Source organism: Dermacentor andersoni, chromosome 4, assembly GCF_023375885.2.
Source record: "Dermacentor andersoni chromosome 4, qqDerAnde1_hic_scaffold, whole genome shotgun sequence".
NCBI classification, from domain to species: domain Eukaryota; kingdom Metazoa; phylum Arthropoda; class Arachnida; order Ixodida; family Ixodidae; genus Dermacentor; species Dermacentor andersoni.
This window is the reverse complement of record NC_092817.1, coordinates 122,304,241-122,323,477: the sequence shown is the minus strand read 5'-3', so window position 1 is coordinate 122,323,477 and position 19,237 is coordinate 122,304,241. Positions and strand designations below refer to the sequence as shown.

The following is a 19,237-nucleotide window of genomic DNA, read 5'->3' as shown; positions in this document are numbered from 1 at the left end:
AACAATGGCTAGCTGATCGGCCGAATATCTAACCTGCTTACATGGTGCGTGTAGATAACTTATCTGCGTCTCGAAATTATGCTGTCTAAGCCCAATCAGCGGCTATCTAAGCAGTCAAAGCAACTGTGAAGTGCTGTTCGTAAAAAGAAGCGAAATTTCCTGTTCAGTTCATGACGGTTCCTTATGGCCGAAAAACAAAACTAAACTGAGCTTGCAGAAATCCTAACCTAACGGCTATCAGATTTATATATATATATATATATATATATATATATATATATATATATATATATGTATAGCCTTTTCAGGGGGAATATAAAGAAAACAAGATAAGGGGGGGAAAGTACGGGGCAGAGCACACAAGTCCGAAGGAAACGTGCTTTGCTTGCATGACATCCATATTAACATACCCATCAGATATAGAGCCACACACGCGCAACAAAAGGCATCGCGAAGGATAGACGCACACAGTGAGAGAGACACAGAGACAGTGACAGAGAGGGAGGAGCGGGGAGGGATAATACAGCAAGTGCAACGCGTAAACGAGCCATAACGCGTTACGTGTGACGAGAGGCTAGAAAAAAAGGAAAGGAAACGCAGGAACGTGACGCGCAAGAAAAAGAAACGTGACGACATCTTCCTTCTTTTTTTTTTAGCGCGGGCACCATGGAGAATGAGTGAGGCATACGCACACACTAACGGGCAGCTAAGAAAGGAGGAAGAAGAGGAAGTAAGGCAGGGCAATAAGTGCGTGAGCCACACAGCACGGTACAACAGCACGTATTGGAGGAAGAAGACGCAGCAGCTCAGCAGACAATGCAAAAGAATGAACGACGCCGACGACGATGACTGCGGGGCGAGAAAACACGAAGACAAAAAGAAAACAGTTGGGGCGAGAGAGAGAATGATTTTGGCCGTTCCTTACAAAAAAAAAAAAAAAAAAAGAGAACAGGGAGCACGAGGCTCTGGCCCGGCCGGGAAGAAATGGCTCACCGAAAGGAATTTTTTCATTTTGGCATCGAGTATTTCCTGCTGCTTCCACGTGCGATTGAATACGTCCGCCTCTCCTGTGAGCAGCAGCGGCAGCAAGCAGCATCGTGGTGGGGTTGATGGGGGAGAAGGGGAAAAATGGGAGGAAACAATAACAACGGAAGTTCCGCGGTCAGCTCAGAATCGTTTAGCCACGCGTTCAGAGTTTGCCCCCCGCCCCCCACCTCCCTCGTACGCCTCCCCACTTCGTCCCCAGAGAGATGCTGTATCTCGCTCTCCACTCACAGAGCTACTGCAGCCGCAGAGAATTGGCAGCGCAGTCGTGAAGCATGCGTTCGACGAGCACTGAGACATTGGGATAAAGAAAGGAAAGGTCGTAGCACCGCTTCTCTTGAGGTTGCATTACCACGCAACGGGGAAGCCACACCAGTGCAATGCCGGGTAACCAGTGGCGTTTCCCTTTTCTACGGCGTCCGCTCGCCGATTACGCGCGAGGTACATCTGGCACCACGGTGCAGCAAATGGCGGACACCATTTTATCGATTACGCTCGCTATAAATATACCAATAAATGGGGGAAACACGATCAGTGCCGTAAGTCTTTGTATCTACAGTACAAAGGCGTTGGACTACGACTTCACAGATACCGCATTATCTTTTTTTTTCTTTGTTTACTTCATGTTTCCTGTCATGAGAGCGGATATGCTTAGGCTTAACAGCTGATAGGACCTCATCATCAGATGCGCGCACATTTGACGTAAGTTTCAACACAGAGTGACGCGCATACTGTCGTTTTGCATGCAAGCACACCTTTTCTCTTTCTTCTTTTTTTAGGTTTGCCTTATGGACACCGAGTAACGCTCACTTTCATATACGTTGGCAAGCTTCATAACGCACTGCTCCGATGATAAAGGAGTCAGGTTTTTCCTTTGATGTCTGTAAAGTTCTTCAGACCATCAAAATACATTTCGCTTTTGTTATTTAGACACTGTCAAAAACAAAAAACACGGAGTGGAACGAGAGAGCGAGAGAAAGAGAGAGAATGCATTTGACCTCGTCAAGCCTCGACAGTATGCTGACAGTATCATCCTACAGCACACTCTTCACAGCAGTACCAGGACGGCAGGCCGGATGGGCGCTCCATCTCAGGTCTGTCCGTGCGCATTTCTCTGAATAAATTTTCATTCTCTCTCTCTCTCTCTCTCTGCAGTCTCTCGAGAATTCAAGAACTTCGCGGCAAACTATGCCTGACAACCGGGCGTTGCCCGCCACTCCGCGGCAGAGCACCACCGTTCAGGGAACACCACCGGGCGCCGCCATGCGCTAAAGCCACTCAACGGCGCACCACCCAACCGGCCATCTCACCAATCTACTCGCCTTTCAAAGCAAGCTCCCAACCGCCAACGCCGCGGCGCTTTTCACAGTTCATTTCACGCTCTCATTTATGTTAGCATCCCTTGTTGTGCCCTTCTCGTCCCTGGAAGAAGTGGGAAAGCAAAAGAGAAGAAGGAAAAAAAACGCATACAGGACTGCCTCCGCTTCCTTTTATCGCCGTCTCGCCAACTATGGCGCACGGCGTTCGTTTACACACGCGCACCGGCCGTGACGGCAGGCATTGCGCGCGCCGAAGTTACAGGGCGTCGCCGGGAAAGCGCGCGCTGGGAAACGGCGCATTGCTCAACTCTCGCTCGGAACTCAGCCGACCGCCCGCCGCGATGCGGCGCATTATTACGCGCGAAAAAACGCAGCGCATTTTTGAGCGAACATGTTTACGCACATTTTTCCGCTCTTTTCTTTTGAAAGAGAGAGAGAGAGAGAAGTAAAGGAAAGATACGAAAACAGCGACGACCGTCCATCTGGAAGGAAAAAAGGAGGAGGAGAGACAGGGAAAGAAGGAAGGACGCTCCACATCTAGAGAACCACCTCCTTCCCCATTAAGAACCTACAAAAACATCAGCGGCGGTACCGGCAGCGATGTAGCAGCGGCGGCGGCAATGGTTGAAACAAAGGGTGCAACGGGAAGAACGGGATGCAGCGCGGGGAGGGAGAGAGAAAAAGTGAGCGGGAAAGAGAGGAAGAGCGGGTCAGGCTCGTTTTCGACGACGACGGCGCAAGCGGCGGCGTCGGCCGCCCTTGATGCCAGACGCACCCGGGAGCTAAAAATAGCCCCCGCGCGCGCCCGCTGCACACACCGAGTCCCGGAGCAGCAGCCGCCGCCTCCGTCGCATCCCTTCTTCCTCATTCACCTCCTCCTCTCCCGTTCGTTCTTTGCTGCGCACCCTCGCGCCGCTTCGCCGCCAGCTCACTCCTTTTGCATTCCCCGCTTCCCCTTTCCTATCCAGATGCCGTCCTCTCCCTTTTGCGTTTTCCTCCTCACGCCTTCCCTCTTTTCCCCAGCCAGCCGCCGCTTCCCCATCCAGCAGCAGGCGGCGTGAGCGCGCGCCTCTCCATCCTTCTTGGTGCTATTGATCGAAGCCTGCAGCCATGGCTCGGCTCCTGCTGCTAATATTAAAGTGGGCGAAAGGGAAGGTGGCCAGGAGGGGAATAAGGGGCGGTAAGGAGGGAGGTGCGCGTGTGTTCCCAGGCGGAGAAGACTGCCGTACTATGACACGAATATATGGGAGAGAGACAGACGAAGGAAGAAAGAAGAAAATTAGGGAAAAAAAGAAACGCGTGGAGCAGAAACAAGTGGACAGTTGAGGGAAGAGGCGGAAAGAAAGCCCGGAACGGCCTGCTACACACTGTGGGCGTCAAAATAGCTCGCACGAGAGGACCAGGAACAGGCGACGAGTAGAAAGAAGAGAAAACAAAAACGGAGTAGCGGTAAATTTGTACGAACATGGAGGGGAAAAACATAGAAAGGGAGCGAGGAGAAAACTGGCGTGAAGGAGGTGTAAACGTAAACGTCGACGGACGAGATGGGGCGATTCGAAACGTAAAATAAAAATGCGCACGACGAACGCTGCGAAGAAAAGGAGAAGAGGGGGCGGGCGAATATACTCTAGAAAGTGAAAAACAAAAACTCACTGCGGAGCACAGGAACACAATAACGACGTGAGAAGCAGTAAGGGCCGTTGCATGTTCGAGCGACAAAGACGATGAGCAGAGGTGCGTACCCGTTTAAACAGAGAAGCGAGTGATGAGTTAAAAAAAAGGAGCAGGAACGGCACAATAAGGCGAAGCGAAAGCTCTGATTCGAGAGAGTAAGGATGACCCTCTTCCCCGCGTCACAGTGCAATTGGAGAGGGTTTCCTATGGGACGCAAAAACTCTGAAGGAAATGCAAAGGACCGAAGAGTGTTTTCCAGAGAACGAGGAGAAAACACGAGTTTGCCATAGTCATTCGTTGTGCAGTTTCTTCCTCTAAAGAAAAAAAATGTCATGAAAGTTTGCCGCAAGAAATAAGAATGCCAGAATGGTCGAGACGCGTACAAGCACTGCGAAATGTTCCTCATGGCGCGTAGAACGAAAGGAAGAGAAAAAGTTCTGGCTCGATAAGCATGCGCCCGGTCAGAGTGATAACAAAGCCGTATAGAAAGGCCGTTTGTCACGAAATGCGGTATGTGGCTGCTAATGGTGCGAACATTTGTCTCAACTGGGCGAGGCAGACGCACTTTGTTGCGGTAAACAAAGGCAGTGATATGCGCGTTCGTTATTTGACTTCGGTAAAGCATTAACAGCGTTACAGATGTGGTACGTATGATTCTCTCGCGGGGAGACCGACAATCAGATGACGTTTTGAGCAAATGCAGACTTGTATGTATAGTTTCTTTTTCCTCTCCTTTTTTTTTTTACTCTTCTCGAGCTGCTGTTAGCATAAATGTTGCCAGTAACTGCGCATTTATGTGCTGATTACAAATATTTCTGTCTTCCCACTTCCGCTATTTGAGTCTTCCAGTTCGCCGGAGCAAGAACTGGCGTCTCTTTTTAGTTCATCAAGATGTCACCCTGCCAGTTATGCTTAGCCTACTCTTACTGCACCTGCACTCTCCCTTGGCTAAAAGCTTCCCGTAAGGCATCTGCATACAAAATGTTCTCTTTATTCAGCCTCTGAGTCCATCTGAACGCCTTATTATAGGCACACTCATACTATTACCGCATCAAAAGAAAGCAATACCCAGAAGAGGACAGTACCGCGGCTAATATTTAATAAAAGCTGATCTGACATTAAATTGCAAGAAAGACATGAAACTATAGACAAACCATTCCAACAAACTTCTGGCGATCCGCCATCTTGTTGAAGTATTTTCTAGCGGAACCACACACGCCTCTTTCAGGCAAACAGGCGTTCAATAAAACAGATGGCCAACGTCAACTGAAAAGGCGTAACCAACGGAATTGGAGGCATTTTCCGCAGCGAACTAAACATCTTCCGAACTTTCAGTCGCAAAAGGATCGCTGAGATTCAAAGTACTATTTGGGTGTTTTAAAAAGAACTGGCTAATGACTTGAAGCCAAGGAATCCTTTCGTCGAGAAATGCTGAACGGAATTTCGTCCTTTCGTGACCGTACTCTGATAAACGCGCTTAAGGCGACAGACATAGTTACTAATTCTTTTACCGCGCTTCGTCTAATCAAGGCCTCCACACGGTGCTGTAAACTTTTTTTTTTCACCGCAAGTGTACGATTTTCTTCATGAACAGGTGGCGCTTTATTTTTTTGCTTATATGAAGAGTAAACTTAAACTAAACCGCTCAGCAACAAGGTTTACTTGCGTTCTTGGTGGAATATTGACGAGCTGGCAAAACGGCAGCATTACTTCAATTACTTCACATGCATTTATAGTTCTGATGTTCGAACTCCCCTAACTTGGGGGAACAATGTACTGAGATCCTTGGAGTGCATTTAAAGCAGTGAACCCAACTTCTCTGTAATCTAGTAAAAGTTATAAATAGCGATGACTCTCGATAAATGCTCACATTTAATCGATGCAGTGGTATTCCCTACGCGCCACGTTCTAAAAAGAAGTGATAAAGGTCTGTTAGCTGGCAGTTTGGTTTCATCAGTGTTGCCAAATAAATAAATAAATAAATAAATAAATAAATAAATAAATAAATAAATAAATAAAAACACTTGCAAAAATGGCCTTAAATGTAGATATAAAGTACTTAAAACTGAAAAGACAGAGACCTATAATCAGCTTGCCAAATTATCACCGCTTTCGAAAATAATTTTGGTTACCTAGTGCTCCTCATAATGTTCAAAAGCAGTTCAGTTATATAAATTGGCACAATGTCCGAGGGAAAGTGCGTGGTGTGCTTCCTGAAAAAATGATTTTTTGAGAGGTTATTTTTATATCTCATCGTTATCTGAAAGTGTGGTCGGAATCAGCCTCACATAAAACTGTATTCGGATCCTTTTTACTCGTATACCTGATCGTAAGCTATCCTGCACATCTGTTTACGAATTACTACTTTGTACAGATGTAAGTGATAATGAAAATCCATTCACGTTATCGTAAGATATGTGTACGGCTAACGATCGTTGTGGAAATATTCCCTGTGTCACTGTAGCTATAAGTGTACTAAATGGTGTTAAAAAATAAAATGTGTATATTTTTTTCTTGACAAAGTTTGACAACCACCCTGGGCTATCGTCTAGGGCTATAAACTCGAATACATTATTCGAGCGTTATACAGACTAAGAAACACCTAAGAAACAAATTAAAATTTATGTGTCACTGAAAAACATGAACGATCAAACTCGCTTATTTATTTATTTATCTATGTTTATTTATTTATTGATATTTATTTATTTATTTATTTATTTATTTATTCATTTATTTGTGCTAGATATCGGTGTACGACGTTTCACGTTCTACACAGAAAGTGACATCGCGAGTGCCTGCGTGTTACTGAGGTGAAGCACGCTTACATCTGCAAATGTTTGGGCACAGGAAAATTTTGGACGAAGATTCTTCAGGCTTTTTGGTTACACTGTTACGGAGAGGAAGCCCCGCGAACTAAAGGTGGCTGCTATACTCGCGGAATACTTTCTGGGGCAATGAAGGAAGGACTAACGAGGCAAAGCGCGCCAGAAGTAAGAGCTCCCGTGAGAAAAAAAAAAGAAAAGGTTCTGCATTTTCGTCTGCGTTAATTTTAGTCGAGGAAGAAGAAGCATAAGCTTCTCATTTACAACAGCAGAATAAAATAAACCACACCGGTGTGTGCTAAACACCACTTATTTTTTCCCCCGCTTTTCTCTTCCGCGTTTGGGCAAATGTGAAACTGTCGCACCCTGGAAAAGTTACGCTGATTCAGCATCAGTTCCGAGAAACCGAAAGCGCAGTCGAACTCTGCCGCACTACTTTGCGCAGTGGCGCATGCGCACAAGCTCCGTCCCAGCAGCTTTCCCCTCGCTACCACTGAAAGTTGTCCACCTGTACGCCTCCTGTCACAATTCCCTCGCTTCATTTTCTCGACTCTTACGTACAGTGAGGTCCACTGTTAAAGGGAACACTCAGATTTGGGACACTCAATTTGCTGGCGCCCTGGCTACGAGTGGCTGCGGAAACAATGTGAGTACACCGCACAGGTGTGTCGAAAGGCGTCAGGGCTAGGCATAACTAGTTATCTGCTGCAAGTCCAGGCGAATCTACTTTAGCGAGAGAAGGAAATGCGCAGGACATTCTCAGCACTCGAGTGTTCCGTTCAACGGTCAACCGCTCTGTACCTTCGTAATATGCTAAGAAAGTAATGAAGAAATAAATAATTAAGGAAAAGAAAGAAGAGTGCTTACCAATTTAAAACACTTATTTGGCAACAGTGGAAAAGCTGCACCTTCGTAAATAGTAAAGGTGCCGTGACTTAGGAAAGGTAATCGTGACTTGATACGAAAGGGGGGAAAAAGGCAAGCAGAGAGAAAACATTGGCATATTCTCCCTAGAAGTCCCTGCTCGCCGCTTTCAGCTGCAATCTTCGCAAAGTTGCTTTTCTATATTTTCCCTCAAATATATTATTTTTGGCCTTTTAATATGATTGCTCGAGGCCTATTTGGGTAAGTGGGTAAAAAAAAGGGAGGTCACCAAAAATATGGCTCACTACGAAAGCTTCGTACGCGAAGCTCCGAAGTGAGTCAAGTGTTTTACGCGTTCGTTCGAGGTCGGATCCAGTGCTAGCGCTTAAAGTGAAGACGGCCGCACCACCGTGACGTCACTCATTGCAGTCGGGGCAGGATCGGGGCAGAACTGGGGCAGAGAAACGATGATGTCCCTTAAAGGGACGTGTTCCCGGGCTCGTTGGCGCACACTTGCAAGTTTAAACGAGCGAACACTTTGCACACGGAACGGAAGCAAGAGAGGCACACACGAGAGACCCCACACTGTAAGCTAATTTACATCCTTAAGGGTGCACGAGGGTGTAAAGCGGTTTCTGTTTCCAACTCACGCTCTCGCACCGGTAAGGGCGTAAGTTCGTTAGTTATAGACCGATGTACACCCTTATGCACACTTAGCGGCAGAAGCCCCTAGATCAGTACATCGATTACTGGGTGCGACGTAGTTCTAATTTAGCTGCAGTTACGTTCGCGTGTAACAGGCTAATGTAACTAATAGCAGCCACCGGGACCAAATCTGGCCAGTGACTCAGGAAAGAAACAGAAATGTGTGTACCGTTTATGAATGATTTTCGAGAACACTGGCTCGAACCTGGCCTTTCAATGGCCGTCGTTGGTCAAAGTTTTTTCAGATGAGCACACGGCGTATATGTGAACACACGCCAAGTATAGAACAATATTTGCTGTATGGATAGGACACGAAGGACAGTTCGAGACCAGTCCTAAGTCTCTTCCTTCGCTCACTGAAAGCTGAATACGCCAAGTAAGAGGTACGTAAAAAAAAAAAGAAAAATAGAAAAAAGGCAAGGCCTCTGTTGGGCAGAGAACGATAGCGCCACGGAATACGATAAAAAAACAACAACGGCAAAAGCCGTCCACGCTAGACAACGGCTTTATCCTTTCAGTGCCTAGACTTGTGGCACCATCCACCGAAAAAAAAAAAGAATATATAAGCCGCAATGTTGTTAGAGATGAGTTATTGCCGCGTTTTCCCTTGCAGTTGCGTTTCGTCTTTACCATATTTTACTAGCCACAGCTTTGCATAATTATCGGAACGCGATTCTGGAAAGGGAAAAGAAATCAATAGGCGTGCTTATAACCGAGCCAACACCGTAGTTTGGTCGAACGAAGAGCGTGCTGTCGGAAGTTTTTCAGCCAGGAATCCCTGACATCTCACTTCCATGCCTCGTTTAGTGCAGCACGGAAGAAGTGCCCTAGATAGTGCACCCACCCTCTATTTCTTCCTCCTAGGGGAGTCGTGGAAAGAACGCAAACTCGAAGAGCACGAACGGCGGCTACCAAACACTAACGCGTTGGTGTTGAGCGCTCTCCAGTACACGTGCACGAAACACGTACGCTACGCGGAGCGATAGTTCTCGCGCGTAAATACTCCTGCTTCTACGGACACGTCGCTCTTACTTGGAGCATGCGTCGTACCTCCCGTGTGCTGACTACAGGGTGCGTGCAGCACGCTACACTTAAGAGATGCCCTCTAATGAATCGGCAGTTTTGAAATACAAATGAAGCGTTAAGGCATGTACTAGTACTGCTGGTAGTAGCAGCAGCAGTCGTAGTAGTAGTAGTACTAGTAGTAGTAGTAGTAGTAGTAGTAGTAGTAGTAGTAGTAGTAGTAGTAGTAGTAGTAGTAGCAGCAGCAATTTACTAACTTTCACAAGCAGATAAAAACGGAAAGGGAAGGGGCCACGGGAATCACTTAGTGTGTATCTGCTTTCCACTAGGCACTAAATAAACCGGTGCGAACCCGCAGGTAGTGAGGTACGATTCCCATGCGAAACCACTGCTGTTTCATTTCACAAAAGCTCGCGCCACTCGAATCGGCAGACTCGGAATATTCCCGAGTCATTAGAGAGCGTGGAACGGCTATTGTTGTGCATAAAAGCGTCGTAAAGACGCGTCCGGGCAAAGAAACACGATCCTTCACACGCGTCTGCTCGACCCCGCTACGGTACTGGCTCGGTCGCGGAACGGCAAAGCGCACGATGTGGCGCGACGCGGCGGATGTTACAGTACGGGGAAGGACAGAGCGTGGGCGCGCGGTGCGCATGTATATAATAGGGTTGTGGACCTTTTTCGCTGACGCTCTCGCTCTCCTCGCAGCTGGAGCAGTCCGGCGTGGAGCGGGCCTCGTCGTCCGAGGAGCTGAGCGAGCGCTGGCGCATCTTGCGGCCGCGCTTGTGCCGGTGCGGCTTGGGCGGAGGCGGCCGCACGCACTCAGACTGGTCCGAGCTCAGCGAGTCGTTGCGCACCACGGAGTCCACCTTGCGCCGCTGCTGCTGCTGCTGGGCCTGCGGCTGCTGCTGAGGCTGAAGGCCCGCCGCCGCCACCGGGACGCCGTGCATGTGGTGGTGGCCGCCGCCGACCTGCGCGCTCTGCAGGGACGACGGCCCCTGCTGCTGCTGAGAGAGGCCCCCCTGCGATGGCCAATCGACGAGGACTCCCGATGAGTGACTACTCACTGGGCGTAGCCGCTGCACGAGGCTATGTGGCAAAGCTCTGCGTATCACACTGCGGCTGCACTCGAGGCACGATAAAGCAGACGTGAGCGGTCTTGCGTGCGCTTATATATCGCCGCTGTCCTTGCACCGTCGTTTGAGGAACAAAGGCAGTTACGGCAACTTATTTCGCACCGGTGAACGCTTTTCCCCCATGCTGTGCTCTATATACGAGAGTTTTAATAGTCTCCCGTGAACGAGAAAGGTTGAGCGAACCCTAGCGATTACTAAGCGAACTCCTGAGAAGGGAAATAGATAAGTTGACTTTAAGTAACGACTAAGAACAGCCGTTTTTAAATAAGAAGACGGTTCCTTCGGACACATACCGTTAGTGGTGCCACGGACAGTGTGACGGGTGAGACTTCGTAGTTAGTCGCTAATTAACCAAAATTCTGAAATTTCCGTTTCAGTGGGCTAATCGCGATTGGAAAATTGAGGCAAACTCTCCGCGCAAGCCATATCAACTTTTGCATCTGGAAAATTGTGCTTGCAGGCGGAACTGTCGCATGACAAAATTCGGCTAAACCGAAACTGGGTGGTTGCAGCGAGCGCAAAGCTGCGCCGCTTGAGACGACGTTTTGCTTACGTCACCCATCGGCGGGCATCAAGCGCACCGCGACAGCCAGGAGCACGGAGCCGCAGCACGCTTGATGCCCGCTGTTAGGCGTGACGTCGTGTACAGAATGGACCTCCTGTAGACCTATGATAGACATCTGAAATCGTGTACCGAATAGACCTCCTGTAGACCTATGATAGACCTCTGAAATCGTATGCCGAATAGACCTCCTGTAGACCTATGATAGACCTCTGAAATCGTGTAACGAATCGACCTCGGTGACAGATCGTCCTATAGAGGAGCGCTTGCTTACCTGCATGGAAGGCCCCTGTTGCTGCTGCATGTGGTGCGGTGCGAAGGGCTGACCCGGCTGCGGCTGTAGCCGGGGTGGCCACCGGCGCTCGGGCGAGGGTTCCCGCGACGAGCGCAGGTGTGGGTCACAGCCGGACATGCGCCGGTCGCCAAGACACGGCTCCTGCGACACAGGGCGCCCAGCGTGTGTCGTTACGGACAGACAAGACGGACAGACAGACATCATCGAGAGCTGGAGAGGTTAGATTAACGAAATGCCTGACACGCTACTCCAGAATATGAGGGTGAAATGGAAATAAGCAGAAAAAAAAATGAAAGAAAAAAGAGATAATAAAAAAGGCAATTAGTAAAACGAGTTTTAAAAGATGCAGGAACACTCCTTTATGATATTAAAAAAAATTACCGAAACGCGCCATATATGAGGCATGTATACTACAGCCGGGCGCCTCTCGCGCTTCCCTCGATCGAAACACTCTGCGCCATCTAACGGTGCCGCCGCGAAGTCCGTGAATACCCATTGACCCAAGTTGGCGTTAAAGAGCTTCATTGTAGAGCGACGCACACCCCGTGGCACGCACCCACGGGAACGGCCCACATTTTCATACTGCGCTATGCTCGGGTTCGGCTCATATTTTTGGTTAGCCGGAAAGGCACTTGCGTGGCAAGGCTAGTAATGCTCTTCGCGTCAAAAAGAAAGAAGCAGAACCTACTACAAGAACGATACGTGAACGGAGTAAATCTTACGCCGGACTTGATTACAGCCTGTTACACAGTTTGTATATAGAATATATAATTCACCACGGAATACCGAAGTGCCAGAAACGTATACACGTAAGCTGAAGCGCCTGTGACGACATCGTGTGGTGTATGAGCTGAACCAGAACGCGTGAAGCCGTTGCTGCAGTGAAGTTTTATACATATATATATATATATATATATTATATGTATATATATATATATATGTGTGTGTGTGTGTGTGTGTGTGTGTGTGTGTGTGTGTGTGTGTGTGTGTGTGTGTGTGTGTGTGTGTGTGTGTGTGTGTGTGTGTGTGTGTGTGTGTGTGTGTGTGTGTGTGTGTTTATTGTGGAGAAGGATTGGAACTATACAGTGGGTCGTACTTTTCAGCGCTTGTGTTCGTGAATGTCGCTTGTGTTGAGAGTCCGTGCCCTGCGCTGGCGGTCGGTCCCAAACACCGGTGACTAATAAACGCCGTTGCAAGATATATATATATATATATACGGGTGCCGCCCGTATACGTCAGTAGAGGGTAGCGACTGGTGCTAAATTTTATTAAAAAATGAATATGTGTAGTTCATAGGTTGTCTTTAGATTTTAAGTATATGATTGTCTTGGCTTTATATGAGCGTGTTATCTTGACCAGACAAACTATACAGACTGTCGAGAGACAAACGTTTTCAACCAGTTCACTCCTTTTTGCCTAATTGTGGTCGACACACTTCCGAACATCTTTGCAGAAAATCTCTGGATAACTGTCGACAATAGAGATTGAGGCCATATGCCAGAATGTACAAAAATTTCATTGGCTTGCAGCCAAAAAATATGACTTTCCGTCTGCAAGAATACTACAAATAGGTCTACATAATTCGCTTTTTTGTAATGGTCGGAATTGCTGTCAAGCAGCAGCAACTAGAGGAGAAAGTCAAATATTCAAAGCGGTGAAAACAGTCCGCTCTAGCCTACGCTACTTTGATAACACTATACTCTGCTTGTGGTACACTTTATGTGCTATGTATGTGATATGTATGTGTTGTATGCGCTATGCAGCTCCGATGCTTCATGAGCCTCACCAACGAACTGCTGTAGTTGGCAGTGGTGGCAAAAAAAAAAAAAAAAAAGAGTAACGAAACGGGAACTGGTTCTTAAGCTTCTTTCTTCCACTTTCATCTTGTGATTTTCCTCATTAGGTTTTTTTTGTTCGGTGTATTGTTTGGGGGTGGCATTTTCCTGTGTACTGTCTTGTCCATACTGCTTTTTGAAGAACCAAATGCCGACTTCCTCCTTACGCGAACCATTCACTCTCGCACTTCGCACGTACAGACTTACCTGTGAAGAATACTGCCGTCGCAGCTCCCGCCCTCCGAGGTTTCCTAACCGCTGTAGACTTCCTCCCCGCACGAGACCCATGGGCATAGATGTCGGGTGACCGGTGTAGTTGTCCTGCGGATAAGACGACGCGGATTACGCACACTCGTTGACAGAAAACGAATAAAGAAAGAAAGAAAGAAAGAAAGAAAGAAAGAAATAGAAGAGAGAAGGGCGTGCTTATGAAAGCTATAGTTTGCACATATAGTATGCAGGATTCAGGGTACGTTAGAGGGACGCTAAAACACAATTTTATATCGTGCTATATTGAAAGATATAGACTCCACTTATAACGAATGTGTCATGCGTAGCGACACCACTAGCTTTTGTAAGCGAGAAAAAGACGAAAGTGGAAAATCGGAGTGGTGCCAACTATTTTAGACTGGTGACCTCAACAGTGGCTGATTCACAGACAGAGGCAGAAAGGGGGAGGGGGGATTCACGCGAGGGTGACGTCAACTCGTCTGTCTTTGGCTTGGGCGATTGAAATTGAGAAGCAATAGCGGTATAACTTAGATGGCAATTTTCTACGCAATAAAGCCATTTATTGGGGCACAGAAAGCGACGACACAGTCACAGACAAATACTCTATCGATATAACCGGCCTGATATTTTCCTTTAGTGTCCCTTTAATCAAATCACAAAGCTCGGGGGCAACGCTGATGCCGACTATTCGAATACAAGTAAAACGCTGAAATGCTTTTCTGAGGTGACCCCTGGACTGATGTTTAACAAATTTATTGCGCTTGAAAGAGAAAGTTTAATTGTAGTGATTGTTGGAAGCAGAATTCTGATTTGGTGCTTGATATTGTTATATATATTGCCGAAAATTGGTAAGAGAAAGAAAAGAAGCAGGAAATTTACAACAAATACGTAGCTATGCACCAAAAATAGATGTCGCACTTCTGTAAACTGCGTCTTTTAGAGTATATAAAGCGCTTCTTCCTTTGAAGATGGGAGGTGGCGGGTTCAAACACCTTGTAGTGTATATTGTGAACCGACTACCGGTGAAAGCGTGAGTGCGTGCAGCTGTACTTGGCGTCTCATCGTGGAGCGCACAATTAGCCGCATAGCGAACTAGCCATGGATGTGATTGATAATTGTGGAGGTTGTTCGACGGGGCCTCACGTTAATTCCGGCTGCAGAGTCGAAACTGGGCAGAAAAACGTGCGTAGTGTACTGTGTTCAACTTTAGTCTTTAGATTTGTCCTGTTGCTCTTCCTTTCCTCTGTCCTCTCCTCCTTCCTATCTTCCATTTCTGTGTTGCTGTCACCTCCCTTCAGAAGAGTAGGCAGGCGTTGTGCCCCTTCCGGTGGCAGTTGCCAGCCTGCCCGTCGCTTTCCCTTCCCTGTAAACTGTGTATATGTGTTCAAAACAAATAATAATAATAAGTGAATGGATTTGGTATAATTTACAGCTTACATGGATTTCTTAAAATGCTTTGCAATAGTCCCATTCACACACTAGTAACATATATCGCAGGGATGTATAATGCATCAATTTTGTCCACTTTAGATTTATTATTAAATGCAGTTCTCACAATTGGTCTATCATATTTCATTGCGAAGCTACAGAGTTGAAAACTTGATAGTTTCGTTTTCTCAAATTTTGCAACATTGAAAAAGTTTCGTAAAAAGGTTGACGTCTTACATAAAAAAATTCGCTTCCTATAGTCACTCGAATTTAACTTTTTCTTCTAAATGTAGCAAACCTCATCAAATTCGTTGCAGTGGTTGCCGAGAAAAATTTTTTTTTCCATTCCCGTGCATTCAGATAGGAGTCCCCGAGCTAAAGCGTCGTCTTAAGATTGTTTTGGGGTACAATTTACGTCGGCGATGCGCTCGAAGAAGAAAAAAACGGAGGGGGGGGGGCGGTGTTCTCGTGCATGTATGTATGTATGTATGTATGTATGTATGTATGTATGTATGTATTTATGTATGTGTGTGTGTGTGCGCATGTATGTATGTATGTATGTATGTATGTATGTATGTATGTATGTATGTATGTATGCATGTATGCATGTATGTATGTATGTATGTATGTATGTATGTATGCACGTATGCATGTATGCATATATGCATGTATGCATGTATGTATGTATGTATGTATGCATGTATGTATGTATGTATGTATGTATGTATGTATGTATGTATGTATGTATGTATGTATGCACGTATGCATGTATGTATGTATGTATGCATGTATGTGTGTATGTATGTATGTATGTATGTATGTATGTATGTATGTATGTATGTATGTATGTATGTATGTATGTATGTATGTATGTATGTATGTATGTATGTATGTATGTATGTATGTAATAACCGCTATCCTCTTGCTAAGGAACTGCTGGCGATTCCGTGACGCCCTTACGAACCACAACACGAGTAGCACGCAACGTCTTCGAGACACGCCCAAGCGGCATTGCACAAAAGGACGCACCTTTTCGGCGGAGTGGGCGCGCTCTAGGCGACCCCTGGCGGTTGTACCGCCCGCGGAAGGCGGCACGAGCTGCGATCCTCCGTGTATCCACTGCCCGGTCTTGATGAGCAGCTCTTGCTTCTTGCGGCAGAGGATGCAGACCCAGATGACCTTGGAGGAGCGCAGCGTGACCTTGCCCCCGCAGCGGGCGCAGCAGCGGATGTTGCAGTAGTTGCAGATGTGGCCGATGCCGTCGGCGAACTTGGTCTTGAGGCAGATCTGGCAGGTGGCCTCCAGCTCGGCGCCAAGCTTGCGCTGCTCGGCGCTGCGCTGGCCGATGGCCGACTCGAGCAGCTGCACCTCGTCCTGCTTTTTCCTGCACGGAAAAAAATAACAACAACATGTTACGAGCGAGGGATCGGTCAGCAGCAGCGAGCAAACAAATCGAATCGTATTACATCGGATCAAATGAAACCGAGTCAGTTTCATCTTGGCAGGAGGGGCCAGGAATGAAATCCACGGTGCCTTTAGTAAGATCATGACTGACCTTTAAGTGACAGTGCGCCGCAGCGCACTGAAATACCGTTATAAAAAATTAATACGAATGTGGATAGTATTCATGAGAGTACGCAAGAAGTGCAAAATAAGTGAAGCGCATACTACGGGTGTTTACCTACGGATTGTAGCAGAAACTAAGAAGAAATGAAAAACCAGTGGCCTTACTAAAGCCCAAAGGTTTCATTAGACTCGTCTAGCGGGCCTAATGTTCCTTCGCCTCGTCGCCTTGTACCGATATAGTAGTGGAGAGAAAGACCGCGCAATAGCGGTGCGGTGTTCGCAACATCCGTGAAATCACTTACCATAGCCGCGACTGCTGGAAGTGTTGCTAGAAACTTAAGTGCAAAGCTACGTACAGTTGGTCTAGCAAAATTTTCATCGATGGCGGGGTCTTCACGCACAAGACTGCACGAACCATAGAAAGATGGTAGTTTTGAAAGACAGCTCAAGGTCAGCTGCCAGAAAAATAAAGCCCATAGTTTAAATTCATGGCGGCGTAAGCATGAACCCCGAACTTTCGGGAGATGCATTCAAGTGCGGAGTCCGCACCTCGAATGCAGCTTCACGCGTAAGCCACGATGTATATTGTACCCTATCCGTCGTTTCTGCATAAGAAGACTTTCGTTGGCTGGTGCGCTCGCAGCAATAGCGGTACGTTGCACGCTGCCCTTCCAGTTTGCGTGGCCGTACGTCAGATCAGGCATTGCGAGAACACGTACGTTTATTGAGATCACAGGAAACATTGAAAAGCCTCGCGGACGGTCCTAAACTAACGCAGAATTTGATGGAGCACGACCACAGTGCATACCAACTGTCCAACGCATTTCCTTGCTTTGTGCTGTCGAACGCAGAAACCGATTGAAATTTTTGTCTCTCCGGAGCCGCACGTATGATGCGGCAACAACAGCAGCAACAACAACAACAACAACAACAACGACGACGACGACGACGACGACGACGACAACAACAACAACAACAACAACAACTTGGACAGGATGGACAGGGTGCAACTAATTAAGCAAAATGATTGTTCACTTCTGCAGGGGCAGTGCAGATGGAGCTATACGTGAACCGATTCGTTATATGAGCTATTCGGGAAGACAGCGGTGGAAACATCTAGCAGCAGCCTTGGTCAGCAAAGTCTGGGAGTGTTCGCTAATGAAGCTTAACTTCAAAAACCTGATGGACCTAGGAGCACGTCACGGAGAGTCATCATAGCCCGTCAAAGCCCATCATAGCCCGTCGCTTCCCCTAGCATTGCCGGACTATGCAGCAAGCAGGCGCAGTATCTATTTTGATGGGACTTGCTGATTACCCCTACCTTTCTATTTTGTCATTACTACTACTACTACTACTACTACTACTACTACTACTACTACTACTACTACTACTACTAATAATAATAATAATAATAATAATAATAATAATAATACATTATTATTGAGCTATTAAAGAGGAAGCACAGGAACAACAGCATTAACACCAACAAATAATAAGCTGTTCCGCTATCTTGCGGCAAGCATTGCATCGGAGGAACTTACATACTACCTCTAGTGCGCACGTCACTATATCATACCCGCCGTGGTTGCTCAGTGGCTATGGTGTTGGGCTGCTGAGCACGAGGTCGCGGGATCGAATCCCGGCCAGGGCGGCCGCATTTCGATGGAGGCGAGCGAAAACACCCGTATACTTAGATTTAGGTGCACGTTAAAGAACCCCAGGTGGTCGAAATTTCCGGAGTCCTCCACTATGGCGTGCCTCATAATCAGAAAGTGGTTTTGGCACGTAAAACACCACAATTAATGTCACTATATCATATACTGCGTCACTATATCATATACTACCTCTAGTCTACATATCCATATTCTCTATATGTCGCTTTATTATTTATAGTAGTTCTAGTGCGCATGTCATTTTAGAGTTGCGAGAGATACGGTGCTTACTTTATGCTCCAATATAATACGCTTGCTGGGTAGTTGGTTCGTTCTTGCGGGGAATAATAAGCACAAGCTTTAGGCGGGGCAGTGAGGCAGACAAGGTACAGACGGTAACTTACAATTGAATTTTATTGGAAGCCACATGCGAACCTGTACAGAAATAATACAGGTGCGCAAACCGCACAGCGCACAAGAAGACCCACATATCGTGTCATCTTACAAAAAAAAATATGCAATGTAAAAACCAAAACAAATTACAGCAATCTTTCTAGAAAATTGCTACTTTGCTACGCAAGAATACCGAAGTGTCATTTATACATGCTCTCTCTTTCTTCCTAATATGGTACGCATCGTTTAGCCCACGCTCGAGGCCTGGAAGTGCGCGATAAAGACGGATGACCCATGATGCCAAGTCATGCTGGCAGAATGGGCTAACCACGTCGCGGCCACATGGCGTCCCCGCTAGCTCCTCTGCCAGGATCTCAACTACTAATTTCCGCCTCCAATAAAGTTTACTTCTCTCTCTATCTCTTTAGCATATAGCTCTAGCGCAAACGTATCTCTTTTTGCTAAGCTAGTTCTGAGACCCAAAGCAGCCACAGAACAATACAATAGCATTAGAGCACTGCACTAACTTTATTTAGGTTGTGGGAGATTGTGTGAACACACACACACACACACACACACACACACACACACACACACACACACACACACACACACACACACACACGCGCGCGCGCACGCACGCACGCACGCACACACACACACACACACGCACGCACGCACGCACGCA

The 19,237-nt window shown here is 47.0% G+C and overlaps 1 protein-coding gene across 2 annotated transcripts in view; it reads right to left on the bottom strand.

Annotated features, from left to right (window-relative positions):
- The window catches only part of Rim (Rab3 interacting molecule), a 150,672-nt gene that overhangs the window by 51,049 nt on the left and 80,386 nt on the right, over positions 1-19,237 (bottom strand). The window contains exons 2-6 of one of the 2 annotated variants that reach the window (XM_050184672.3): positions 15,968-16,322; positions 13,487-13,600; positions 11,424-11,585; positions 10,128-10,473; positions 994-1,067 (exon numbers count right to left, since the gene is read on the bottom strand). In XM_050184672.3, coding sequence (XP_050040629.1) covers positions 994-1,067; positions 10,128-10,473; positions 11,424-11,585; positions 13,487-13,600; positions 15,968-16,322 — 1,051 coding nt within the window. The remainder of the gene's footprint in view (positions 1-993; positions 1,068-10,127; positions 10,474-11,423; positions 11,586-13,486; positions 13,601-15,967; positions 16,323-19,237) is intronic. The other variant, XM_050184671.3, reaches the window with a different exon arrangement.